Genomic DNA, 26,905 nt, shown 5'->3' on the forward strand with positions numbered 1-26,905 from the left:
GAACGCCTCAGTTCAGAACTTCATTTCCCGGCGTGCGTCGCGGTGGACGCTCAACCCGCAGGCCGGAGGCCGGTTCCGGTTGCATCAGCGTGGGATTCACGGCGAAATGAGACTGTTCGTGAGCGAGGGCGCCCCGGGGAGCTTACCCGTGCTGGCCGCCGCGGGCAGGGCCCAGGGCAGAGAGGAGCTGCTTATCAGCACCGTAGGCCCCGAAGGTAGTCGGACTGGCTGGTGCTGGTGGGCGGTGGATGAGGGGGGCGGAACCGAAGCACACCCACCACGCATCCAGCAGTTGTCTTCCCCAAACCTCCATCCCCCACCACGCACTCCCGTCAGCCTCTTCCCCCATTATCCTCCGTCAGCCCACTCCTCTTCTCCCAGTCACGTCTTTCATTAGTCGCTTCCCTCGATTACTTTCAGTATACCCCTTTCCTCACCTCTACTCTCCCCCCTTCATCTCCCAGTACCCAGCGTCACTCAAGTGAACCTCTACCCCATTCCAACTTTCTCCCGCACCTATCAGGCATCTCCCATCCCCCATATCCTCTCTAGTTATTCATCACAACCCCCCAGGCACCCCTTTGTCATTTTTAGGAGACCTTGCTCTCCTCTCCTAAAATACGCAGACAACAAACACATGGACTCCTTCGGTTTACCTCTTCCCAGCCATCTGTTTGGGCGACTCTTAATAGCGGTTCTCTTGTCAGTTTTCCCAGTTCTCTTAATTTTGTTCTCCCGCTCTTCTCTTAGATCATTCTCAGTTACTGTCCGTTGTTCCAGTGTTTGGCTGCAGCACTGTCCCAATACCACCACCCCTCTGCAATGCCCATCTGTTGCCTCCAGCTGGCGGTCCCAGCTGAACACCTGCTAGTCTGTCCAGCTCATTCAGGACCCACCCCCTTTCAGTGGTCCTATCCAGAAAACTTTCCAGTGTCTTTCCCCCCCTTTTCCCTGAACAATGCGAAGTTGTCCATCTAAGTTGATGGAGTTTTTTTTTTTTTTTCTTTTCCTTGTTTTTTTCACTCATTTTTCTCTTCTGCATCAGAGTGTGTGGTCCCGTTCCTGACCCGGCCTAAGGTCCCTGTTTTACAACTGGATAGTGGCAACTACCTCTTCTCCACTAGTGCAATCTGCCGGTCAGTATCAGTCCTTAAAGCAGGAAGGTGGCTGAATAAAGTCAGGGCTTACTGTCCCCTGTGTGACTTTATTTGCCACCACTGTTTCACTATGGGGTGAGAAATGGGCTGGACAGATGGGCCTTTCTAGTTCTACCTTCTGTCGCTCTCTCTGAGCAGATACTTCTTTTTGTTATCTGGCTGGGAGCAAGATGACCTCACCAACCAGTGGCTGGAGTGGGAAGCTACGGAACTGCAGGTGGGACTGAGATATGGGGGGTGGCAGGCAGGCCCTTGCTCTGCATAGCCATCCTGACCTGCGTCTCCCACATTTTAGCCAGCCTTGTCTGCTGCCCTGTACTATTTAGTGGTCCAAGGCAAGAAGGGGGAAGATGTTCTTGGCCCAGTCCGGAGAGCCCTGACACACATTGACCACAGCTTGAGTCGTCGGAGCTGTCCTTTCCTGGCTGGGGTGAGTTGGGCTTTGAGACAGGGATCAGGGAAAGCTGTATGATAAAAGAATTAAGAAGGAAGGCTATATCCAGAGTGCAAAACCCAGCACTGCCCCTTGTTAGCAGTGTAACCTTGAAAAATCACCAGACTCTCTAATCCTCAGTTTTGCCTCATCTTTGAAATGGGGTAATGTTAGTAGCCACCTCATTGGATTATTGTGAGGATTAAGTGAGGTAACTTAAAGTGCTTAACAGAGTGCTCGATGCGTAGTCACAAAGTGCTTAGGGAATGTTAGACGTTATTGTATACATTGGGAAGAAACTGAGTATCTTACCTGTGGACCTTTTTCTTTTCTCGACAAAGGAGACGGAATCTCTAGCTGACATTGTTTTGTGGGGAGCGCTATACCCATTACTTCAAGATCCAGCCTACCTCCCTGGTGAGAACTGTGCATATCACTTCACGCCCAGCCCCAACCCAGGAGGTTGGTGTAGGGAATACAGAATGGGCAATAAAATATTGAGGATCCGCTTTGAGGCATAGCTTGACAGGGCAGCCATAGCAGAAAGATGGCTGAGGGAACTGGGGAAAATAACTGGAGAAACTTCCTGAAGAGAGGGAGGAGGTCCACTCTTGCCTCTCCATTCCGGGTCTTGCTGATTGATTCCCTTTTTTCTCCCTTCTCCACAGAAGAGTTGGGTGCCCTGCACAGCTGGTTCCAGACACTGAGTTCTCAGGAGCCATGTCAGAGAGCTGCAGAGACTGTGCTGAAGCAGCAGGGTGTCCTGGCCCTCCGGCCCTACCTCCAAAAGCAGCCCCTCCCTAGCTCCTTTGAGGGGAGGGCTGTCAGCAATGAGCCTGAGGTTTGGAACAGAGCGGTGGGGTCCCCACAGAGCTTCAGTACTTGGGGGTGGAGGTGGCTTGGAGAGTGACTTTGAGCATGGCCATTATTAACTCTTTCCTTTGTTGGAGAGCAAGGAAGGAGTTTCTTTAGTCTTTGGGCCCCCTCACCTGGTGAGGGATTGTATCCACTCTTTACAGGAGGAAGAATTGGTTACTCTGTCTGAGGAGGAGATTGCCATGGCTGTAACTGCTTGGGAGAAGGGCCTGGGAAGCTTACCCCCACTTCGGCCACAGCAGAATCCTGTGTGAGTAGGCACAGATGAGCGGGGCTTGGTTTCTTTCTTACTTTTTTTTTCTTACTTTTTGTTTTGTTTTGTTTTGTTTTGTTTATTTTGGAGAGAGAGGGAGAGACAGAGCATGAGTGGGAGAGGATTAGAGAGGGAGACACAGAATCTGAAGCAGGCTCTAGGCTCCCGAGCTGTCAGCACAGAGCCCGATGCGGAGCTTGAACTCACGGACCACAAGATCGTGACCTGAGCTGAAGTCGGATGCTTAACGGGCAGAGCCACCTAGGCACCCCGAGTGGGGCTTGGTTTCTTAAAGGGAGATTACCGATAGAGCCAATATCTGTTTGCCAGGTCCCCTTTGCTGGCCTCTTTAATGTTCATCTTTTCCTTTGGCACTTTGTACCTCTCGCTGCACTGATCCAGTTACCAGTTACAGAAGAGAATGTAACCAGTCACCAGTTACATAATAGAATGCAACCCCCTGAGGGTAGAGTACTCACCTTTATGTTTGCTACAGTAGTAAGCACACTCATAATGAGAGAGAAGTCACACTGACACAATGAGGAGCAGCACACAGTGTGTTTATAGTGCTTAGGGGCTTGGGATACAAGGATGACTGGGCGGAAGGTGGTTGTCTTGAAGGAAGGCTTCTTGTCTTGAAGGAAGGCTTCCCCGAAGGAGTTGATTTCTAAGTGGGATTTCAGAGAAAATTATGGTATGCAGTTACAGGGAGCAAAGTCAATGACTGCAAGAGAAATCAGGGGTTTTTTTTTGTTTTTTTTTTTTTTGTTTTGTTTTGTTTTTAAAGGAAATGAGCTATAAAACTTTCTGGGAAGTAGTTGCAACATCTAACTGGATGTGTATATCAGTTGGGAAGAAAGGGTGAGGTTAACCAGAGGAATCATTTGAGTCTTTGTTAATAGTGGAAACCATGGGAATCCAAGGGGCGCCTGGCTGGCTCAGTCAGAGCGTTCAATGCTCAGTAGAGTGTTCAACTCTTGATCTCGGGGTCGTGAGTTCAAGCCCCATGTTGGGCGTGGAGCCTACTTAAAAAAAAAAAATAGGAAAGAAACTGTGGGAATCCTGAGTTCTCAGGATGCCCAAAGTTGAAGGACATGGTAAAAGTGGGAGCCAGGGAGTATAGGTTGAGAATGGTTGGAAACGTGAAAGAAGCCCTGGTGAGGGGTCAGTGCCAAGGAGGGGGGGTGGGTACCGAATGTGTGCAGCTGAGCTATCAGGTGATGAAGCATAGAGAGGAATGGATTGAATGACTTCAGACAGCAGATTACATGCCACGACTAAGCATGCACCTGAAATTGTGTAGGGGGAGGGTGGCTATGAAGGCAGTAGCTGATGCCTGCTGATTTGAGTAGGGCCGCAAGGAAATAACTGACATGAGTTAGGGACGGGAGAGTAGGGGGTATGGGAGAACTTGGGAAGACATGAAGATGGGGTGGCAGGCTGTGAGCATTTCAGACAGTGACTGGAGGTAATGCTTCCATGACACCTGGGTAGGAGAGGACAGGACAGTGCTGAGAAGGGATGCTTGGGTAGCGTCGAAGTCTGGGGGGTGTAGTGGTTGACAGAGCCAGAGAAAGTTTTGTCGATACCCAGGAAGTTGGAGCCTGAGAATGAGCGGCTGGAAAAGAAGCAGTTATGATAGTAAAGGCGGACAGAGGTCAGTGTGGAATGCAGCTCCTTAAGAGCAGTACCTGGGCTTGCTCACTGTGGCAGGGCCCTACACTTGCAACTGTAGGGGGTCTTGTGGCTTTTGGGGGAATTCATGATGCTGTGGGTTCTTGTGGGGAAGACTTCAGATGTACCTGAGTCTGTGACAATAGAACAGATCCGTGTGGGTGTTCTGTGCCCTGTTGGTCCCTCTTGACCCTTGCTTCTCCCCCATGAACTGTTCTTTTCCTCCTTCCCTACTAGGTTGCCTGTGGCTGGAGAAAGGAATGTGCTCATCACCAGTGCCCTCCCTTACGTCAACAATGTCCCCCACCTTGGAAACATCATTGGTTGCGTGCTCAGTGCTGATGTCTTTGCCAGGTGGAGCCAGCTGCAGGGGAAGGGACCTCCTAAGGGAGCAGTGGGCCCAAGCGAATAGAATGCCTCAAGAGTAGAGAGGATCCTGGGGACATGGGAGGGTCTGGGACGGGGCCCCTGTAATCCCCATATCCCCTTCCAGGTACTCACGCCTCCGCCAGTGGAACACCCTCTATCTGTGTGGGACAGATGAGTACGGTACAGCGACAGAGACCAAGGCTATGGAGGAGGGCCTGACCCCCCAGGAGATCTGTGACAAGTACCACGCCATCCATGCCAACATCTATCGCTGGTTTAATATCTCATTTGATATTTTTGGTCGTACCACCACTCCACAGCAGACCAAGTAGGTTTCCTCTAATCAGGCAGAAATAGAAGGTGGATACTGGGGCTGGGGGCAATGAAAATATCCTGGAGACTGAAGGAACCGGAAGTGCTGTTTAGACATCCCTCTCAAACTTAGGATCTGAATATTGCCCTGAAATGTATCCCAAGCGTGGGGATTCAGTGGTTGAAGAGGCCTGACCAGGGGCTGAAGAAGCAGCCAAGGATGGGAAGAGATAGAACTTAGGCTTAAAGGAAGTTTCTGCCTTCCCTTTGCCGCCTCTCTGCTCTTCCCTGGCTGCTGTTGAGTTTTAGGACCTTCCCTTCCACTCCTATGTTGGTTTATAGCAAATATACTCATTCTTCCTCTACCTGACACGCATCCTTACAAAAACTGTATAGTAGACGGGTCGATAGCTTAATAGTGTTCAGCAGTTTAGCAGTTGGACTGATTAATTTTCACTTCAGGACATGTTGAAAAAGAGTATAGTCCTATCCTTTTAGAGATTTTTGTTAGCAAAGAGCACAGAACTGTTAAGTTTATATTTGACAAACATAAGTTCTGAAGTGTTGAGGGAAGGGACTGTGTGGGGAGTAAGGGATATATGAGGGGTCTGGGCTCATCCAGTAAAACTCCCTGAAATTGACTAGATGGCCTTGGCCTTGAGGGGCCTTCTGCCTGATTTCTTCGGCACTGGGACTGATTTGGGGCCTGGATGCAGTGACAGGAGGGAGGGGTGCACCACTTCCTCTGACTTCCTCTGATCCGGCCCTCCCCTGTCCCTGATTCACTTTGCCAGAATCACTCAGGACATCTTCCAGCGGTTGTTGACCCGAGGTTTTGTGTTCCAAGATACTGTGGAGCAGCTGCGGTGTGAGCACTGCGCCCGCTTCCTGGCTGACCGCTTTGTGGAAGGTGTGTGTCCCTTCTGTGGCTACGAAGAGGCCCGAGGTGACCAGTGTGACAAGTGTGGCAAGCTCATCAATGCCATTGAGCTCAAGGTGAGAGGAGGGTCTCATGGAAGCCCAGAAGGGGAGACAGTCTGTGTTATTCAGGGACTCCCAGGCTTGTCCCATTCAGGATTTTTATTTTAGCATTCAGGACCTTTCGTCGGTGTCTCTTTTTGCCCCAACTCATTGTTTGGTTCATTGGACGTTTACTGAGCATTTACTACATGCTGAGCATTGTGCTAGGGAAGAGACAGGATGAGTGTATGCTTCCCTACCTTTGTTCCTGCTTCAGATCACCTGATCTGCATGTGTTTAGTTCTTTCTCTCTTCTGTAAACACGTGTTCTTTTCTCCACGTTTACTCATGTGTTAGTTTATTCATTTATTTATACAACCCTTGTGTTTTGAGCTCTTGTGATAGGGTGGTCACTGGGAACTGCTGGGGATGTAGCACTGAGTAAGACAGATCTTTGTGTAGTGCAGGGAGGAGACCAGCCCTAAGGACAAGAATGTATGTCCATGATAAACTGCCAGGAAGATGTGACAGTGGCCTCTGGGTGAAGATTTTAGCCAGGTGATCAGGGAAGACCTCTCAGAGGAGGTAACCCTCCTGAACTGAGAGTTTAACTGAAGAATGAGAAGGAGCAAGCTGGGCGATGAGGGGCTGAGAGTGTTCCAGGCAGAACGAGCAGGAAATGCAAAGGCACAAGGCAACAAGCAGCTGAAAAGGCAGAATGGGAAGGCCAGTGTAGCTGTAGCACAGTGACAAGGAAGGGGGATTAAGGGGGGGTCAGAGAGGTCAGCGGTGACCAGATTACCAGGGCCTGGTAAGCCATGTGGGAGCTGAATGGTAGGCTGCTCCGTGGAAAATGGATGGGAGGGAAGCAAGAGAGAAAGTGGGGAGGCCGGTTTGGAGGCCAGAATGGTAACTCAGAAATGGGATGCTGGTAGGTTGGTTTAGGTTAGTAACAGCAGAAATGGGGAGGAAAAAAAGGATTCGAGATAGGTTTTGGAGGTAGACTGTACTGGATAGATGAATTCTGGGTGAGGGGAAGTCAAGGAAACGATGACTTGGAAGTTTTTGGCTTGAGCAGCTTGGGTAGACAGTAGTGCCATCTACAGACGTGGGCAGGCTTGGTTGAAGGGCAGGAGTTCCGATGGAGGGCAGTGAGACTGTTGGGTTTGTTCAGTTTGCGGTGCCTGTTAGACACCAATGTAGAAGTGGTAGGTAGGCGGCTGCAGATAGGCGTGTGGAGCTCAGGACAGAGGTCCTGAGAGAGTTCTAATGGCTCACCTTTAGAAGCCCAGATCGGGACGCCTAGCTGGCTCAGTTGGTAGAGCATGCAAAGTCTCAGGGTCACGAGTTCAGGCCCCACGTTGGGCATGGAGTGTACTCAGACAAGAAAAGAGTCGAAAGCTCAGTTCTAACCTCACTAGGAAGCTTTCATTGACTAGCCCCACCTGACTGTTTAGTCCTCTAATCATCACTCACCAGTGTTTGCATGGTTAGTTTGTGCCACGAAAGTAAGTATTTCTTGACATTTTGCTTTGGAAAGGTCCGCACTCCCTAACTTGATTGTAACTTCCTCAGGGAGAGGAACTGTGTATCTGTGCCCCTTCTTTCCCTCGCACAGCTGCATACAGTGCAGTGCTCTCTACCTAGCCTGTGCTCAGAGAATGCTTTTTCCTTATTTATTTATTTATTAAAGATTTTATTGATTGGTTGATTTTTAATTTTTTTTAATCTTTATTTATTTTTGAGAGAGAGACAGAGTGTGAGCAGGGGAGGGGCAGACACAGACTCTGAAGCAGGCTCCAGGCCCTGAGCTGTCAGCACAGAGCCCGACACGGGTCTCAAACTCACGAACCGTGAGATCACGACCTGAGCCAAAGTCGGACATTCAACCGACTGAGCCACCCAGGCACCCCTAGATTTTATTTTTAAGTAATCTCTACACCCACCGTGGGGCTTGAATTCACAACCTTGAGATCAAGAGTTGTGTGCTCTGCTGACCGAGCCAGGCAGTCGCCCCTGTTTTTTCCTGTTCTTTGGAGTGATAGGACAGAGTCGTGAAACTCTCAGTAACCAATGTTATGCTGTGTAGGCTTGAGTCTTCAATTTCTCAGAAGGCCAAGTAAGCATGGAGCTAAGTGAGATGGCAGACTGGGGAGCTCATCCCTTTGTGCCTCACGCCTTGCCTGCACAGCTCCCCCTGGCCTGTGGTCCGGATCCTGATTATCCCACCTTGCGTCACTCCTTCCCTTCAATTTCCCTTCACAGAAGCCTCAGTGTAAAGTCTGCCGGTCGTGCCCTGTGGTGAAATCCTCTCAGCACCTGTTCCTGGACCTGCCTAAGGTAAGTGGGCCTTTCCCTCAAGCTATGGATCTCCCATCCATATTTCAGTTTTGTCAGTTTTCCCAATAATATCCTTTACAGCATAATTTTTTTCTTTAGTATGGAATCTAGTTCAGGATCATGTATTCCATTTAGTTTTTCTCTCTCTTTGGTTTCCTTTTATCTGAAACAGTTCCTCAGCATTTGTCTTTTATGACATTAACAGTTTTTAAGACTGCAGTCTCTGATCACCTCCCTACCCCAAGTAGACTGTTCCTCATTTTGGATTTGGCTATTTTGCCATGATGAAATAAATTCAGGTTCTGCGTCCTCAGTTCTAATATTATATAAATGATATCGTGTCCTTTCCGGAGGCACCTGATAGCCATCTCCCCCTCATTGGTGATGTTGATTTTGTCTGATCAAGGTGTTATTCAGTGTCTCCATTGTACAATTAACATTTCCCCCCTTGCAGCTTATAAGCAGTCTGTGGGAGTATACACAAAATCGTTCCATTCTGCCTTCCTGCCAGCAAAGTGTGTGCCTATTTCCCCATAGCCTCACCAATAGACTGTGTCGTCAGGCTTCGGAAGCTATGGTATTTATGTGGGTAAATCACATAAACCATCCCTTCCAACAGATTTATCTGTTTTTCTGCTTACAAAAGTGAAATAAGCTTATTTCTAAAATTTCAGGTAGAAATACGGTACAAAACCAGATGTGTTCTCCATAATTCCATCTGAGAATAAAGCACTGATACATATTTTCCTTCAAAATTTTGTCTGAGCTTCTGTGTGTTGTTACTTATTTTTATTAGGATTGTATATTGTTGTTTTGCAGTTTGCTTCATTTAATATATCTCAGAGATCTTTACACGTCAGTACATGCGATTCTAACTCCCTCTTTAATGGCCTTGCAAGTATTTCATTGTATTGATATATCATATTTCCATAACTCTACTGAACTGTGGGAGTTAGTTTCAATTTTTTTGCTATGATGAACAGTGTACTTCTTTATATACGTATCCATACGCCTATGTGTATTTCTATTGAAATAATTCCTAGCAGTGGAATTGCTGTGTCACAGTCACGAGTCTTTTAATTGTATATTGCCAGACTACTCCAGAGAGGTCGTACCTGTTTATCTTCATGCGAACCACGTATGAGACTGTCCTAAATCAGCCCTCTGACTTTCTCTGCCATCTCAGCTGGAAAAACGACTGGAGGAATGGTTGGGGAAGACATTGCCTGGCAGTGACTGGACACCCAATGCCCGATTCATCATTCGTTCTTGGCTTCGAGATGGCCTCAAGCCCCGCTGCATAACCCGAGACCTCAAATGGGGAACCCCTGTACCCTTAGAAGGTTTTGAGGACAAGGTAAAAACCCTATGCTTTGTTCACATGTCATATTATTCTGCCTTGGGGTTGAGACCCTGGACTAGCAGAATAGACTGTTGATTATGTCTTGCTTCAGTCAGAGACTGGGTTAGTGAAGTTTTCCAGTATTCGTTCATCCTATTGTATCTCTCTCCTCCTGGCCCTTCAGGTATTCTATGTCTGGTTTGATGCCACTATTGGCTATGTGTCCATCACAGCCAATTATACAGACCAGTGGGAGAGATGGTGGAAGAACCCAGAACAAGTGAGCAGCTCTTGGTTAGCCTGTCTATGGGGAGGGTGTGTGCATATGTGTGTTGAGGTGGTTAGAATTGGGTACCTGGTCTTTCTTGGGCCTTTGAAGACGGTCTCAGGAGCTTTGTCTCCCAACTGTATTTTGTAGGTGAACCTTTATCAGTTCATGGCCAAAGACAATGTTCCCTTCCACGGCTTAGTCTTTCCTTGTTCAGCCTTAGGAGCTGAGGACAACTATACCTTGGTCAACCACCTCATTGCTACAGGTACCCTGGAAAACTGAAGATGGGGAGGTTCCTAGGGAATGAGGGCTGAGGCAGTATTTGGAAGAAGATCTTGGAGAGGTTCTAGATCTTGAGTTAGGAGTTGAGATGAAATAGGAATAATTAGAACATGAGAACTCAACCCAGAAGAAAGCAGAAGTGTGAAGCTAAAATTTTGTAATGGGTAGAAGCGAAGGGGAAAAAGTAGAATGGAGAGGAAGAGATCTCCAAGTTTTGTGCAGGCTAGCTACTCAAGAAGTGTTACTAGTCATTCACAATTGAGGTTGAGGGAGAGGAGAGAAGAGTTAGTGGGTCAGAGAGGGAAAGGTGTGATTTGAACAAATGGTTCTCATTCTCCTCTGTCCAGAGTACCTGAATTACGAGGATGGGAAATTCTCCAAGAGCCGGGGTGTAGGAGTGTTTGGTGACATGGCCCAGGACACAGGGATCCCTGCTGACATCTGGCGCTTCTATCTGCTATACATTCGGCCTGAGGGCCAGGACAGTGCCTTCTCCTGGACAGACATGTTGCTCAAGAATAATTCTGAACTGCTTAACAACCTGGGCAACTTCATCAACAGGTGGGACTCGGGGGGGGGGGGGTCAGAGTCAGCAGATGAGCTGGGAGGGGGGTGGGGCGCTGGCTAGCTCTGCTGCACTCGGTAGGAGACATTGGAAATGTGTTTTCTCCCAGCAAAAAAGTGTACTTACAGACCATTGGAAAAATTTGGCTAAAGAAGGGGGTTATCTTAGGGTAGGGGTAGGAGATGTTTGCCGTACTTTTTGGGGTTTTTGTTACTTTAGGCTCACATTCCATGCTTGGTCTCTGTCTCAGTTACTCCGCAATCTAAAGAAGTATACTCTGTGGCTACCCATCCTTTCAGATTTGGTTGTTAACTGCACTTCACAGATAGTCTCTACTAGAGTATTGGATAGCAAGTAACAGATTTCAACTTGGTTATTCTGAGTATTGATTTCTTAAAAATAAAATGAGGTTGCTTGACTTTATCAGGTTCTTATACTTAGGGGAGAGAGAGAACAAGAAATTTTTTTTTTTTTGAGGGGGGTGAGGGGCAGAAGGAGAGAGAGAATCTTAAGCAGGTTCCACAGTGAGCTCAGAGCCCCAAGCGGGGCTTAGTCTCCAAACTGTGAGATCATGGTCCGAGCTGAAATCAAGAGATGGATGCCTAACCGACTGAGCCACCCAGATGCCCCAAGGAATGAATTTTTAAGCTTTGCCTTGAGGGCTGCCAGGAGGTGTCAATTCTGAGAGAATGGAGAATTATGAAAATCAGGTCAAATTTCTATAAGGACATTGGGCAGTAATTCCTTTTCTCTTCCTTCTCCTTCCTTACTCCCATGAAGAGCTGGAATGTTTGTGTCTAAGTTTTTTGGGGGCTGTGTCCCCGAGATGGTGCTTACTCCTGATGATCGGCGCCTGCTGGCCCATGTCACTCTGGAGCTCCAGCACTATCACCAGCTGCTAGAGAAGGTTCGGTAAGTAACCTGCACCTCTGCCTCATCTCAGTAATCTGCTGGCATGTTGAGAGCCCCATACTGGCCCCTCTGGGACTTTCCACTTCAGTTTGCCTCCTCCCTTCCCAGGATCCGGGAGGCCTTACGCAGTATCCTCACCATCTCTCGCCATGGCAACCAATACATTCAGGTGAATGAGCCTTGGAAGCGGATTAAAGGCAGCGAGGCTGACAGGTAAGTTTGTGGAATAACGTGGGGGGGTAGGCTGGGTCCTTCTGGAAATTCTGACTAATATCTCTCCCCCAGGCAGCGGGCGGGGACAGTGACAGGCTTGGCGGTGAATATAGCTGCCTTGCTGTCCGTCATGCTCCAGCCTTACATGCCCACGGTTAGTGCCACCATCCAGGCCCAGCTGCAGCTTCCAGCTCCAGCTTGCAGCATCCTCCTCACAAACTTCCTATGTACCTTACCAGCAGGACACCAGATTGGCACGGTAGGTCCCTCAGGGCTGGAGAAGCCAGCCTCTTAAAACCCCTGCCTTTGCTATGCAGCCTTTGGGGAGGGGTCAGAGAACTTTGGACATAGGCCTCTTACAGCTGTTCTCTGAACCCCCTCCCCACTCCTCCCCACTCCATACTCAGGCTTGTTTCTGATATAAAGTATCAGCTCACGAGCTCCATGTTATCTGTAGCCCACATATCATCATTGTTCTTCGTGCCAGAACCCAGTACCTGGCATGTAAAACTAATTGGTATACAGTCCATGTTGAGTAGATGTTTGAAGAAACACCATGGTCACCTGGTCTCCATAATGCTAACCGGAGGGATAAAGTAAGTTCACCCGTACACCCTTGTGTCAATCTGGCATCCTTAAAGAGTTTAAATAGTCTTGGACTTTATTAATATTTTGGGCTTTCCTAGTGAATGGCAGTGCTTTTTCTGGATTCTTTATTGAAATCAGCAGGTATATGCTCATTTGTTTCTTCTGTAACATTTAGAGCTCTTGAGTATCAGTGACGGATTAGAGAGGCCCTCTCTGTAATCTGGTAGCATTTATACGTAATCAGTGAATGATTATGTACCTCTCTTCACAGGTCAGTCCCTTATTCCAAAAATTGGAAAATGACCAGATTGAAAGTTTGAGGCAGCGCTTTGGCGGGGGCCAGGTGAGAAAGCTAAAGACTGTGCTGCCACCCAGCAAGAGCCACGGTGTCCTCTCCTTGTCCCCGAGTAGTCCTCACTCATTACTCTTTCCACCTTTTGACCCTGCTGCTTCCTTACTTATAGTTTTTCTTTCCTGTCTTAGCTGGAAGAGTCCTTGGAGTTAAAGGTAATCCCATTCCTCTGAGATGTTCTGTAAAGCTTGAGGTCGAGGGATATTTATTGAGCAGGCGATAACTTTGTTGTTGTTCTCTAGGCAAAAGCACCCCCCAAGCCAGCAGTTGTAGAGGCTATGGCAACAGCTGGACCACAGCAGATACAAGTGCTGACAGATGAAGTGACCAAACAGGTACGCAGCCTAAACCCTGTGGGAGACTGGACAAGCCGAATCCTAAATAGGTTCCTTCTGGTCTCACTGTTGTTCTTTCCTCACCTGCTCTCCTTTTAGGGCAACATTGTGCGAGAACTAAAAGCACAAAAAGCAGACAAGAACCAGGTTGCCGCAGAGGTGGCTAAACTCTTGGATCTGAAGAAACAGTTGGCTCTAGCTGAGGGGAAACCCCTCGAAACCCCTAAAGGCAAGAAGAAAAAGTGAAAGTGAGAGCGTGGCTCATAGGAAGTCACTTTAATGGATATGGACAGTAATAAATAAATGTACAATCTCTATATACATGCTGAGACCCTTTCCTGTTGTCTACCCCAAGCTTTCCCCCTACTGAATACATGGGGTCGAGGGTCACATCATTTGGCACTGATGAGAAGATGGTCAGCAGCCACTTCCACGAAAGGTAGGTAATAGCCCGAGGGGGGAAGTGACGGTTCCAACCGTTCACGCTTTGTGCAGATTAACCATTCGGTCAATCAGAGCTCGGCGAGTCGCCTCCACTTCCCTGGTCAGGCGTTCGATTTCCTGCTTGAGCCGTTCATTCTCTTCAGCTAGCTGTGCCACTTTTCTCTCATTTTCTTGTTCTTTCTCCTTCATGCGTTGCTTTCCAGCTCCCGCTAGGGACTGGCCACTCTGTTTCCGCTTCCTGGGTCTTTCTTGGTCTTCCTCTTCTTCCTCCTGAGCCAGGGAGCTCTGAATGGAATCAGGAGAGTGAGGGCTCTGGGAGGTGTTCGTGACCTCTGCTGGTCCTGGCTCCTCAGTTAGCCAAGCCAGAGAGGCAGGGTCAAGAGTGGTAAAAGTTTTTGATTCTTCCTTCAAGGGAATGAGGAAAGGTAGAATAGATATTAGTTAAGAAGGGGAGGGCAAGACCCTCCCACCACCCTCCAGCTTCAGGCCTAGCATTCTCACCTCGTTTCCAGGGGGTGAAACATAGGTAGCCCCATTTTCATCTGAGGACAGCACCTCCTGCAGGTCCTCATACCAGGCTTCCAGCTCCCAGCTGGACAGTGTCCCGAAGGAAAAAGGCAATGACTCGGCTGCCATCTCTGCAGTTTGATCAGGCTCTGGAAAAGTACATACTCAGGATGTGGAGGTCAGGGGTAGGAGTGGAATAAGCTCCACAAAGCAGTTAAACAGTCTATACCCCAGGATGGCAAACTGGCCTGCTACCTGTTTGCAGATAAAGATTTATTGGAACATAACTACATCCATTTATTTACATATTGCTTACGGCTGTTTTCATGTTACGACAGTGGAGACCTCGACATTGAAAATATTTACTGTTTGGCCCTTTAAAAAGTTTTCCAATTGGTCTATACTAACGTTCCTTCCTTGCTTTTGCCCAGCATATGAAGAAGCAAGGGTCTGGAATATACATTCTTAGGCGATCCTAGTAAAAGTCCTCCGCCTCCCTGGGGGAACTTGTTGGTAGTTTCCAGGGGCAATTATCAGACCATCTGTGTTCCTTTTTCCTCCTGTGTGGGGAGTCCTTTGGGTGAGTCTAACCTTGATGGGGACTGAGGTTTGGTAAGACAAACCAATTATCTTTGTTGGGACTGACTGCTCACTCAGCCAGCTTTCAATTAGGACATGCTCTAAGAATAGTGATTTGGTCACCTAGTTAGGGGAAGGCCAGGAGGATGGATTTAGCCTGTCAGCAAAAGTTTGCTCAGATTCAAACCCTCCTCTCCTGTCTTCTTTAGGTGCTTTCATAACTTGTTAGGACTCCCAGTACAGTGACCCTAAGCAGCACCTCTTAAGAATTGGTTTTGGGAAAGGTTGGTTAAGTTTACCTGCTCTCAGGTATGGTGATGTATGAAGATACACTTCCTTCTGGAACACTGTAGGGATCAAAGACAGATGTTAGTCATTTTTTGGAAGGGAGACAGGTAGCTTCTTTTATCTCCAGCCTCCTATTGGTGTTTCCTCATTTCCTGTCTTACAGGGTACAGTCAATGGTCCCTGCAGCCATTTCCAAGGACAGAAGACAGCCTTTATTTTTAGTTGCTGACATTAGTAGTCCTGATTACATAATAGAAAAGTCACGGCCAACTCTACTTTCTCTAAATTCAAACCTGCCAGGGTAAGGAACAAATCAAGTGGTATTCTCCTAATTCCATTCCCACACTGACATCCTCCAAATGCACATTTCCAGTCTGGACCTCTAATGAGATCTCCAACTGTGCTATTTAACTGCTTACCTGAATCTCCTTTTGGATGTCTAAAAGGCATCTCAGACTTTTATATGTCCAAAGACAAATCCCTGCTCACCTTTCCCTTCCATGGTCTTCCCCATCTCAGCAAATGGCATCTCTACTTGCTTAAACCAAAAACCTCAGAATCGTCCTTGATTCCTCTCTCACACCCCACAATTCAAACCACCAGCAAAAAATTTTAACTCATTCTTCAAAATCCCGGAATCTAAATCTTTCTCACCAATTCCATTGTTTCCAATCCAGACCAAGTTACTGTCATCTCTGTTGGATTACTGCAGGTCTCCCAGTTGCTGTCCTTGCTACCCCTCCCCAAGTCTGTTCACTATAGGCAGCCAGAGTGAGCCCTTTAAAACTTAAACCAGGTGCTGTCATCCTGCTCAAAACCCTCCAATGACTTCCAGTTTCATGAAAATGAAAGGTGAAGGTCTTTAAAATGGCTAAAAAGGCCCCATACCATCTGTTCCTTCCCTGCCCTGGATTTCTCATTGGCCACTCTCCCTCTTGCTCACTCTAGTCCAGCCAAACTGGCTTCCTGTCCCACAAAGAGACTGCATGCTCCCACCTTAGGACCTCTGTTCTTGCTGTTCTTCTGGAAAGCTCTTCCTTCCACATATTTGCCTGGCTTACTGCCTTGCCTCTTTTTAGATCTTACATTTAGAAGTCACTTCAGTGAGAGAATCCCTAACCACCCAATGTAAAACTACCCCCCCCCCCCGAGCATTCTCTACTTTTCCATGCTTTAGTTTTCTCCATGGCACTTAACATATGTTTGTGGTATGCCTTTTCCCACTGAAATATCAGCTCTGTGAGAGCAGAGATTTTTTTTTTTCTTGTTCACGGATATATCTGGGCCCCAAAATGCATGGCATGTAGCAGGTATGTGTTAAATATTTGTTAGGAATGATTGGATAAATTCTTTCCAGTCTTTCACAGGGAAGGGAGGAGGAAGCCCAGAGGCAGAGCAGTAGCTGCCTGTCCCTGGGGACTGGAGGTGCAATATCACCCAGAGTGTTTCTCTTCAGGGCTGCCTCCCTGGGGAACCCTCCTTGCCTTCCAGTGTGTGGGCTGCAGCTTTCATCAGCAGTGGAGCCCCAGGCCAGAGGGCTGCAGAGCCAAACAGGGGGCTGGCCTGATGCAATGGTTACACAGAGATTAGTATGGAGACAGGACAGAGGGAAAGAGGCAGGGACCAATCTCAGGGGAAAGATAGTATACTGGAGAGGTCCCAAATGGCTTCCCACACTTAAGAGGTCCAGGATGCTCTCTTGTGCGGGAGGCCCAGAGACTTCTGGGGGAATGTGAAAACCTATCTCCAATCCCTGTTGTCCATCGGTACCCCTCCTCCCAAAAGCCTTGAGTCAGTTTCCTTAAGGTTCAATTTTCTGTTAGAGCGCGGAATGGCTATCCTGTGGAGGATCCAGGAGCGCCGGCTACCGACGTGGCCACTCTGGTCCTGAGACGCTGGGGCTGAGAAGGATTGGGGGTGGGGTAGGGGTAGTGCCGCTGACCGTAAGGCGGTGGCAGAGGCGTGAGCCATGGTCACCCAGGCGTCTTAGCGTGGGGGAGTGTCCTGCTGCCTCGCCTCCCACCGTACAGGCCCAAAGAGGCCGGGGGTCAGCAACATAAAATAAATCTCCCGAGGGCATCCAGACCCCTTCGACCAAGAGCACAGAGCAGGGCCCACGCTCCGGGCAGGGGTAGGGTGACGCTATCGTCCGAAGGAAGAGAGGTCTGCAAGCACCACTCCGAATAAAGGATTCTCCCCATCCCTCCCTCGGACTGTCACTAATTTCATCGAGGAGGGGGTGGGGCCACATCCTAAAAACAAATGCCTGACTCGGAGGGGACAACTGGTGTTCCCGAATTTCGGAAGGTAAAGGGTAGATAAGGGATCAGTACTCGCCTCTCTCCTCAGGTTCCGGCTCTGATTTTGGCTTTGCTGCTGCCACCCGCTCATCTTCAACATGATATGCTCTATGCCTTAGACTCAAGCCTCTGACCTCGGTAGCTGGGAGCGCCGATCTTTTAATAAGGCCTTGCCCTCCTCTCAGGGGCGGATCCAGAAGCTTACCAATCAGGGCGCGGCACGCCGGTGCCGACCCCGCCTCATCCCTTACATCCGCCACTCAGAAGCTCCCGCGGCCCCGCCCCCATGGCTCCCTCCGGCTTGGGGGTAGACGTTGTGTTGGACCCGGAAGTGGCTTTGGGTCACGAGGCTTCGCGGAGGAGGTGAGTGAGTCATGCGCGCGCGCGGAGGGGAGAGCTGGAGGGGGAGGGGAGGAAAGGGGGGCGGGGATGATGCAATGTTTGGCAACCGGTGTCTTCGCGCGCACGCGCAGGGGACTACAAGGGTGGTGGGAGGTGCAGGGTAGGGGGGTGGTGTAGGGGAGAAGAGAGGGCGGGGCGCCAGGGCCCGGCTCCCAACGGCCCCAACGGCTATCAACCGTGGCTGCCCCCAGGCTGCCTGAGAAGCCTCACTGCAGCTTGTCTCCCTCAAGAGCTTTGATTCCGCCCACCTGGCATTAGCCCCCGTTTCACCTTCTCCATAAGAGACTCCCATTTTGCTTGGTCCCCTCCCAGTTAATGGACACAAGGCCTTTTAAACCAACCGCTTTTGAAAGTTTGCATTCAGCCTACAGGACTGCCTAACGTCTTAAAAAGGTCTTCTCGTTTAGCCCCCAACTCCCCCAGAAGAGGCCGAGGAACTTGAATACTTTTGCTTGTCATTTTCAGCTCCTTTCAGAACAGCACCCTTAACTTTTATCTTCGTAAAGTTTCTGATGGGCCCCCAGCATGCCAGGATTCGTGTCCTTTGACCAGTCGAGCCGATTCTCACTGTTTTCCCCACTTATTCCCCCACGGTGCCCTGGCGCTCTTCACGAAAGCTCAAGACCCGCCCTTTTCACTGTACCAGATGCCCAAGTCCTGTGACTCCCTGCTGTGAGGAGCCTTGCACTAGCCTCCTGCCGCGGAGGTGCCTTGGGCTGCGTTAGAGCCTTTCGCGTAGGACATTGCATGCACTTGAGCGCACAACTGCTTTTGACTGGGTTGTCAGCAGCCCAGATTCTAGCCTCAGCTGCTCCTCACTTGCCCAGGGATCCCAGGCCAGTCACCTAAGTGTGTGCCTCAACCGTTCTTATTTGTAAATAAAAGATAATGAGTTGTGAAGGTAAAATGAGAGAACTATGAACTTGGAAGCAGCCTGAACAAAAGTGAAAAGCACCATTTAAAATGCGAAGTATTTTTCTTGTGCCATTAGGTAGAAAAAAGATGCCATGTGGCGGCCGGTTACATATACTGTCATACCCTCGTGGGGGCAGCCAGGGTTCAGTAGAATCTGTCACAAGGTCGGTTGTGGCTGGAAGACAGGTATCGGTGGTGGTGTGACAGTGACAGGTCCTTGGCCAGGCCTGCGCTGCGTTGCTCCAGACCTCCATTTCCCCTTCTGTAAATGGGAGTGGGGGGTGGTTTAGACCAGATGGTCTCTCCTGGCCCAAAGACATGACCAGGTTGTCAGTGACAGGCAAAGGTCATGTGACTTGACAGGCTGAGGTCGTGTTGTGACATGTTGACCTGGGGAGGCGGGTCAAGTCCCAGCACACTACCCGGGAAGCCTTTGGGGCGGGGCAGGGCAAGTCGCGACTTTCATCTTTTGGGGCTGGCCCCTCCCGGACCTGGCATTCCTGGCTCCCCCAACAGATTGTGGCTTTAGAAGGGGCCCCTCCCGGGGAGGGCTGGGATTGGCCACCAGTGGCCTGGGAAGAGGCTCAGATCCTTCCGCGGAGGGCGGGGGGGCCGCGTGGGGTGTTTGTTCTCTTGGGGATTAATGGGGGGTTGTGGGGGAGGGGTAGGCGCGCTCCCGCATGCGCACTGCGGCCCCTCCTGTTGGCTCGTCGTTGTCCGCTGGGCGGGGGCCCGGCCCCGCCCCTCTCCCGTCCGGGCAGCGGCGGCGGCGGCGGCGGCTGCGGCGGTGGCGGCGGCAGCGACGGCGGCGGCGGCACCAGCCTGCGCGGTGCCTTCTGGGAACGGAATCCCCAGGGCTGCCCCTGGCCCCCATGGCGCATGCGCGGGAGGCCGCTCGGTGATCCGCGGCGGCGGCGGCGGCGCTTCCTGCTAGGACCGGCCGGGGCCGTACCGGAGGCTCGGGCTCCACCGACCCTCCTCCCACTCCCTCCCACTCACCCTCTGGGCCGCGACTGCGCAGGGCGGGGCCGGCCGAACCATGGGCCGCGGTGAGTGCAGGGCCCGGCCCCCCCATCCCGCCCCTCCCCCTCCCCTCCCCTCCAGTCCCTACCCTCTGCCCCCTCCGCGTCCTCTCGGCCCCTTTCCTTGGCCTCATCCCCACTTCCCTACCCTCACCTGCCCCCGCCGTTTCTCCCTCTCACTGCTTGACTTTTTGCCTTCTTCACCTCCCTCCCCTCAGTGCTTCGCCCACCCTCCGCCCGCCCTCTCCCCAAGTTCCTTCCTACTTCGTGCGCCTTCCCCTCCTCCCCAAGCTGAGGGAAGCAGGCTGGGTGACAGGGCGCCTTGTTATGAGAGGGAAAGTTTAGAAGCCGCCAGTGTGGGGTGGGAGCGATGGTGAGTTTGGAGAGGATACTTGCAAGGGTTTTTTTTTGGGGGGGGGCGTCCCTACATATCAGAAGAGAATCCTTCTTAGAGCCAATTTGAAGCCAGTGGGGTAGGAGGTGCTGAAGCCCCTTGCCTTAGGCTTGGGGGGAAATCAGGAGCTTTTCAGTATCTTGGGAGAAGGCAGAGCTATGGATCCAACCTTTCTTCAGAAGACCCAAATGAACTAGATCAGTGATTGTCTAATGAAACAGGCATGGAGGGGATCTGTTGGTACCACCCCAGCGGGCAGTTGGGCAATTGCCTGATGACCTGTGGGGCAATCTGCACTTTTTATGCGATCTTCCTGGGGAGTAGGGAACAGCAGGGGGCCAGACTCTCTGGGAAACTTCCTAGTGGCCTGGCATGGGAATTTGCCCATATTCCAGGATGAAGTCTTCTGTCTCTGATGGGACAAAGGGGGCTTGCCCTTTATGTCTAGGAATTGGGTTCTGATTTCTTGGTCCCTGGTAGTGGAGGCTTTGATCCTCTGGTTCCTCAGTCCTGTACACGGAAAGGATGGTTGTGGACTCAGCCAACAGAACCCTGAGATATGTGTGGGCACCTACCTCGTGTGGTTAAGGATCTTTCCCTTGAGAGTATCCTGAGCTTTGGTGCTCTTCTGAGTTGGGCAGATTCCCGACAGTCCTTTCTCTCTCCTGTGTTGCAGGTGTGGGCTAAGCCGGAGGCCCCGGCTTTAGACTGGACCCCACAATGTTTGCAGAGATGTTCAGGTAGCCATGGTGGGATGGCAGAGAGTTCTTCTTCATTTTCTCTCTCAGCTCTCTGAGGGTTTCTCCATACTCCTGAGTTCTCGGGTCTCCCCAGAATCTTTGCCTTCCTGGAGTACTCCCTCAGGTACCCAGCACAGTTTAATCCTCCTAATGCCCACATGGATGTCTGTTATCAGGCACGTGGGAGCTGATTACACACAATGAATGGGGGCAATGAGAGCAGTGGAGCAGACAGAGCTGGGGGCCCTGTGGCCACATCTGTCCCCATCGGCTGGCAGCGCTGTGTTCGAGAGGGTGCTGTGCTCTATATCAGGTATGGCTCCTCAGAGTTCCCACAGTTCTGTCCTCAGGCTGTTCGGTGCTGAGATTTCTTTCCCACCCCTCCTCTCAAAGCTCGCATCTCTGGTACCTACCCTATTGCTCTCTGTTCTTCTTTCCTCAGCCTTTTTGCTGTCTGTATCTGGCCCTTTAAATCTGTTCCTTTCTCTTTCCACATCCCTTATCCTCTGTCCTTCCCAGGAAGGTCTTTGATTCAAGAACTGTCCTTTTAGGCACGTTTCCTGATATGGTGTCAACTAACTTTATATCTCTGACCCTGTCGTCTGCCAGCCCAAGTGGCACAGAGCTGTCTTCCTTGGAGCAAACCCGGAGCTACCTCCTCAGCGATGGGACCTGCAAGTGCGGTCTGGAGTGTCCACTCAATGTCCCCAAGGTCAGAGTGGTGAGGGGTGCCAGAGAATACAGGGATAAGCCAAGTGACCTACTGCAAATGACTGATCATGGTAGCTCTTCTCACAGATCTCACCCTCTCAGAGTCCCTGTCCGTGACTCCTGCCTTACAGGTTTTCAACTTTGACCCTTTGGCCCCGGTGACCCCGGGTGGGGCTGGGGTGGGGCCCGCATCAGAGGAGGACATGACCAAGCTGTGCAACCACCGGCGGAAAGCCGTTGCCATGGCAACTCTGTACCGAAGCATGGAGACCACCTGCTCACACTCTTCTCCTGGTGAGTTTTCTCCACTTTCCCGACAACTGAGGAAAACTTAAGGGCCTGGAGGAGGGATGGTGGGAGGAGCTCTATGAGGGGGAGCAAGGAGAAGGGTGGCGCGGGGAGCTGCTTGTTGAGAGGAAGGTACAGGGAGGTTGGGGATCTATGGGAGATGGGATGGAGAAGATGAAAGAAAGTTGTTGGAAGGGGAGCCACAGGCTGACCCTTCATTTCTCATTCATTGCAGGAGAGGGAGCGAGCCCCCAAATGTTCCACACTGTGTCCCCAGGGCCCCCCGCTGCCCGCCCTCCCTGTCGAGTCCCTCCTACAACTCCACTTAATGGGGGTCCTGGCTCCCTTCCCCCAGAACCACCCTCCGTTCCACAGGCCTTCCCTCCTCTAGCAGGCCCTGGGGGGCTCTTCCCACCACCAAGGCTTCCTGACCCAGTCCCTTCTGGAGGCAGCAGCAGCCCCTGTTTCCTTCCAAGGGGCAATGCCCCCTCTCCAGCCCCACCGCCTCCACCTGCTATCAGCCTCAATGCTCCCTCCTACAACTGGGGAGCTGCCCTCCGATCCAGCCTGGTGCCCCCTGACCTGGGCTCATCTCCAGCCCCCCATGCCTCCTCCTCACCACCTTCAGACCCTTCTCTTTTCCACTGTAGTGATGCCTTAACGCCCCCTCCTCTGCCCCCAAGCAATAATCTCCCTGGTCCCCCTGGCCCCCCTGGTCCTGCCACTCAGCCACCAGTGTCTTCAGCCACTATGCACCTGCCCCTGGTCTTGGGACCCCTGGGAGGGGCCCCCACGGTGGAGGGGCCCGGGGCACCCCCCTTCCTTGCTAGCAGCCTACTCTCTGCAGCGGCCAAGGCACAGCATCCCCCGCTCCCCCCTCCCAGCACTTTACAGGGCCGAAGGCCCCGTGCCCAGACACCCTCAGCTTCCCACTCCTCATCACCCCGTCCCTCTCAGCGTCGTCCCCGCAGACCCCCAACGGTATTGCGATTGCTAGAAGGGGGAGGCCCTCAAGCCCCTAGACGGAGCCGTCCTCGGGCCCCTGCTCCTGCCCCTCAACCCTTTCCTCTCCCTGAGCCATCCCAACCTATTCTCCCTTCTGTGCTGTCCCTGCTGGGACTCCCCACCCCTGGCCCTTCCCATTCTGATGGAAGCTTTAACCTTTTGGGGTCAGATGCACACCTTCCTCCTCCCCCAACCCTCTCCTCAGGGAGCCCTCCCCAGCCCAGGCACCCTATCCCACCCTCCCTGCCTGGGACCACCAGTGGCAGCCTCAGCAGTGTGCCAGGTACGTGAGTGTGGTAGAGCCTTCCTCTCCTCTGGTGGATAAAGGCAGCCAAGGTATTTAGGGGAGCTTAGAGAGGTCTTGGGTGGTTTTCTGGGTCAGAGGCATGAGGGTTGGGTTCTTTGGACACTGGGAGAAAGAAACACTCCTGTCTTGAGCTGAATTTTTCTTTTCCTTTGCAGGTGCCCCTGCCCCACCAGCTGCCTCCAAAGCCCCCCTAGTCCCCAGCCCTGTGCTTCAAAGCCCATCTGAAGGGCTTGGGATGGGGGCGGGCCCAGCCTGTCCTCTGCCTCCCCTGGCTGGTGGGGAGGCTTTCCCTTTCCCTAGTCCTGAGCAGGGCCTGGCGCTGAGTGGAGCCGGCTTCCCAGGGATGCTAGGGGCCTTGCCTCTCCCTCTGAGTCTGGGGCAACCTCCACCTTCTCCATTGCTCAGCCACAGTTTATTTGGCGTGCTGGCTGGGGGAGGGGGACAACCTCCCCCTGAGCCCTTGCTACCCCCACCCGGGGGACCTGGCCCTCCCCTAGCCCCAGGCGAACCTGAAGGGCCTTCGCTTCTGGTGGCTTCCCTGCTTCCACCACCCCCCTCAGACCTTCTTCCACCCCCTTCTGCACCTCCTAGCAACCTCCTTGCCTCTTTCCTGCCCCTGTTGGCCCTGGGCCCCACAGCTGGGGATGGGGAGGGATCTGCAGAAGGAGCTGGGGGTCCAAGTGGGGAGACATTTTCAGGTTTGGGAGACCTGCCCCCCCTACTATTCCCCCCACTTTCAGCCCCCCCTACCCTCATAGCTTTAAATTCTGCGCTGCTGGCTGCCAGCCTGGATCCCCCCTCGGGGACACCCCCCCAGGTGAGGATAGGGGAGGAGTGGGTGGGACAGAACAAGAGGTAGAATCAGAGATGGGAGCTGGGAATCAAAGGCTTTCAGTTTCATGCCTGAGCTCTTCCTCAGGGCCTTTGGGGAGGGCTTAGTTCTTGGCTGGGGGTAGGATGGCTGCAAGAACTGGGTCTGTATTTAATAAGCGTGGCCTACTTCACGTGAGACTTCAGTGAGATCATATACGTGAAAGTACTGTACGTTTGTTAAATACTTTACACATATGGTGTTGTCATTCTTCTTTTTAGCCCTGTGTCCTGAGTGCCCCCCAACCTGGACCACCTACCTCCAGTGTCACCACGGCAACTACTGACCCGGGGGCCTCCTCTCTGGGCAAGGCCCCCTCCAACTCAGGGAGACCCCCCCAACTCCTTAGCCCTCTGCTGAGTGCCAGCCTGCTGGGTGAGCCTGAGGGAAAACTCTGGTGTGAAAGAGAAGAAAGGAACCAGTAAAAATTGGGAGTAGAGGCTGGATGAGTTGGGGAAGAGTTTTTGACCCTGGGGTTAAGCCTAAGATTAATAGGGCCTGTTCAGCCTAACTGGTTTGCCAAGGGAGACTCCTGACCTAACTCCTCAACAGGTGATCTGTCTTCGCTGACCAGCAGCCCTGGAACCCTCCCCAGCCTGTTGCAGCCTCCTGGCCCTCTTCTCTCTGGCCAGTTGGGGCTGCAGCTCCTCCCTGGGGGGGGAGCTCCTCCACCCCTCTCAGAGGCTTCTAGTCCCCTAGCCTGCCTGCTACAGAGTCTCCAGGTGAGCCTGTGGGCACGTGTGTATCAGAGACAGAATTTTTTCCCAAACTGGATGTATGACTTTCTGAGTTACAGTAGCAGAGTAACCATATCTGGGACTAAGATTTTATTTTTTCGCCTGCAGATTCCTCCAGAGCAGCCAGAAGCCCCTTGTCTGCCCCCTCAGAGCCCCACCTCAGCCCTGGAACCGGAGCCTGCCCGGCCTCCCCTCAGTGCCTTAGCCCCACCCCACGGTTCTCCCGACCCCCCAGTCCCTGAGCTGCTCGCTGGGAGGGGGTCAGGGAAACGGGGCCGGAGGGGAGGAGGGGGACTTAGGGGCATTAATGGTGAGGCCAGGCCAGGCCGGGGCCGAAAGCCTGGTAGCCGGCGGGAGCCTGGCCGACTGGCCCTCAAGTGGGGGGCACGTGGTGGCTTCAATGGACAAATGGAACGGTCCCCAAGAAGGACCCATCACTGGCAGCATAATGGGGAGCTGGCTGAAGGGGGTGTTGAACCCAAGGATCCATCCCCTCCTGGACCCCATTCTGAGGACCTTAAGGTGAGTGCAGGGTGATGGAGGTCTGGGCTGAAGGGCTCTGAGGAAAGGCTGGGAACTTGGTTCCTTTTCCTAACTTTTCCTACACATACAGTCCGTGTTTTCCCAGGTGCCCCCAGGGGTAGTCAGAAAGTCTCGTCGTGGCCGGAGGAGAAAATACAAGTGAGTGCTGGGCCTGCCACAGTCCTGGCCTTCTCCCACTTCTTGATGGGTTTATAGAAATGTCTAGAGTGACTTGGCTTTCAATAAGGCTCATGTTTAAATATGAACAGGATATTATGCCTTTATTATCCAAAAGTAGAAAGCTTCCCACCCAAACTCTGAGCTTCACCTGGTGCTTGGGGAGGTATTCCTGATCATCTGTGCCCTTATTGCAGCCCTGCTCGGAACAGCAATAGCTCCCGCCAGGACGTTACCTTGGACCCCAGCCCCACAACCCGCGTAAGTGTGTGTCAGGGTTGCGGGGTGGGGGGAGTGGGGGGAGGTTGTAAGGGATGAGGCAAGAGAAGAGGATTAGAGGGCATGGGGAGAAAATAAAAGACTTCCCAATACCTAACTGTTTGATCACTTCTTTCAACTTCCCCTCTTGTATAGGCGGCTGTCCCTCTGCCTCCCCGGGCCCGCCCTGGCCGTCCTGCCAAAAACAAGAGGAGGAAACTGGCCCCTTAGCAGCCATACCTGGAGCTGGATCTGACCCTGACTGGGGAGAGCTGAGTGCTGAGCCTTGGGAGCCCCTGCCAGCCACCTGCACCTGTGGACAGTGGGTGGGGGCACTACTCCCCACTCAGAGCACAAATGCAACCCCTTCCCCTACAATCCCATCCTGAGCCATTGCAGGGGGTAGGGAAGCTCACCCCCTCCCCCCCAAAGCCATGTCACTGAAAAGGCCTGGGGGGGGTGGTATATGGCCCTCTCCCCACCAGGCTAAGGGGAACACCCCCTTCCCCAGGTCTTTTATTTGTTTAAGTTATTTTTGCACAAATGACTCTTTTATATTTAATTCGACTTCATTGCCTCCCTTCTTGAAGCCAGCAGGCTCAGTTTACAAACCTGTGAGCTACTGTTGGCTGCTGCCCTCCTTCCCAGTGAAAGGTACAAAGCAATAAGCATCATGCATTCCCCCCTCACCCCTCCAACACCCCTCTGCCTCTGGCTCAGGTTGCTCAAAGCACAGATCCCCTCTTACCCCTGTCCCCAGGTTTGAAACACATAGCCTCATTTCAAGGTGTAGCCAGCTTCCCTCTACCTTCCTCTGGGATATAAAAGGGGGTAAGGGGGCACAGAGAGCCCTCTGGGCCTCTCCTCCCACACACACTACACTGCCCCTTCTCCCCCCATCGAAACGCTCAGAGACGTTGTGATGATGCGACTGAGGATTATGCACCGTGGTCCAACCGGAGCGGCCAGCACGACCCGCTGTCCAGGGGCTGCCTCCTGCCTTTTCTTTTGTAAAGACAAGACCCTTGGGAGTTTTAATTCTGTTTTGTACTTGCCCTGTGGGGCCTCCACTGCTTTTCTATGGGAGACACTCTTAATTTAACAGATGAGAATATTTTGAAACTCTGGCTCTGACTCTGTACTCATTTTTTCCTTAATTTAAGAACACGTTACAATTTAAATCCTCTACTAGCGGAGAGTGGCT

At 51.8% G+C, this 26,905-nt stretch overlaps 3 protein-coding genes across 13 annotated transcripts; 2 read left to right on the forward strand and 1 right to left on the reverse strand.

The window, feature by feature from the left end:
• Nucleotides 1–22: 22 nt before the first annotated feature.
• On the forward strand, nucleotides 23–13,555 carry MARS1 (methionyl-tRNA synthetase 1). 2 transcript variants are annotated; one of them, XM_045061995.1, is made up of 22 exons: nucleotides 23–215; nucleotides 1,046–1,136; nucleotides 1,296–1,374; nucleotides 1,453–1,587; nucleotides 1,932–2,007; nucleotides 2,259–2,431; nucleotides 2,610–2,716; nucleotides 4,631–4,747; nucleotides 4,887–5,090; nucleotides 5,869–6,070; nucleotides 8,300–8,374; nucleotides 9,561–9,731; nucleotides 9,901–9,996; nucleotides 10,135–10,252; nucleotides 10,617–10,830; nucleotides 11,615–11,746; nucleotides 11,855–11,959; nucleotides 12,032–12,218; nucleotides 12,819–12,890; nucleotides 13,031–13,054; nucleotides 13,142–13,234; nucleotides 13,334–13,555. In XM_045061995.1, the coding sequence occupies exons 1-22, from the start codon at nucleotides 107–109 to the stop codon at nucleotides 13,478–13,480; spliced, it is 2,727 nt and encodes a 908-aa protein (XP_044917930.1). In that variant the 5' UTR covers nucleotides 23–106; the 3' UTR covers nucleotides 13,481–13,555. The 2 variants fall into 2 exon arrangements, with proteins under 2 accessions (XP_044917930.1, XP_044917931.1); XM_045061996.1 differs by lacking the exon at nucleotides 13,031–13,054 and having other exon boundaries at nucleotides 24–215.
• Nucleotides 13,496–17,516, reverse strand: DDIT3 (DNA damage inducible transcript 3). The gene is made up of 4 exons (XM_006933848.5): nucleotides 17,390–17,516; nucleotides 15,064–15,111; nucleotides 14,180–14,334; nucleotides 13,496–14,083 (listed from the first exon to the last, which is right to left on the reverse strand). The coding sequence occupies exons 3-4, from the start codon at nucleotides 14,312–14,314 to the stop codon at nucleotides 13,715–13,717; spliced, it is 504 nt and encodes a 167-aa protein (XP_006933910.1). The 5' UTR covers nucleotides 14,315–14,334; nucleotides 15,064–15,111; nucleotides 17,390–17,516; the 3' UTR covers nucleotides 13,496–13,714.
• A 111-nt stretch (nucleotides 17,517–17,627) lies between these two features.
• MBD6 (methyl-CpG binding domain protein 6) lies at nucleotides 17,628–26,828 on the forward strand. 10 transcript variants are annotated; one of them, XM_023257163.2, is made up of 13 exons: nucleotides 17,628–17,715; nucleotides 20,762–20,825; nucleotides 21,002–21,138; nucleotides 21,435–21,537; nucleotides 21,668–21,830; nucleotides 22,060–23,112; nucleotides 23,292–23,953; nucleotides 24,229–24,382; nucleotides 24,560–24,729; nucleotides 24,853–25,266; nucleotides 25,358–25,425; nucleotides 25,641–25,704; nucleotides 25,858–26,828. In XM_023257163.2, exons 3-13 carry the CDS (start codon nucleotides 21,026–21,028, stop codon nucleotides 25,930–25,932), a joined length of 3,039 nt encoding a protein of 1,012 aa, XP_023112931.1. In that variant the 5' UTR covers nucleotides 17,628–17,715; nucleotides 20,762–20,825; nucleotides 21,002–21,025; the 3' UTR covers nucleotides 25,933–26,828. The 10 variants fall into 10 exon arrangements, 6 of the variants coding, with proteins under 6 accessions (XP_023112931.1, XP_023112930.1, XP_003988997.4 ...); XM_023257162.2 differs by lacking the exon at nucleotides 17,628–17,715 and adding an exon at nucleotides 19,485–19,718; XM_003988948.6 differs by lacking the exon at nucleotides 17,628–17,715 and adding an exon at nucleotides 19,485–19,718 and having other exon boundaries at nucleotides 25,373–25,425.
• Nucleotides 26,829–26,905: the final 77 nt, after the last annotated feature.

The sequence above is a fragment of the Felis catus genome, chromosome B4 (genome assembly GCF_018350175.1).
Source record: "Felis catus isolate Fca126 chromosome B4, F.catus_Fca126_mat1.0, whole genome shotgun sequence".
Lineage (NCBI taxonomy): Eukaryota > Metazoa > Chordata > Mammalia > Carnivora > Felidae > Felis > Felis catus.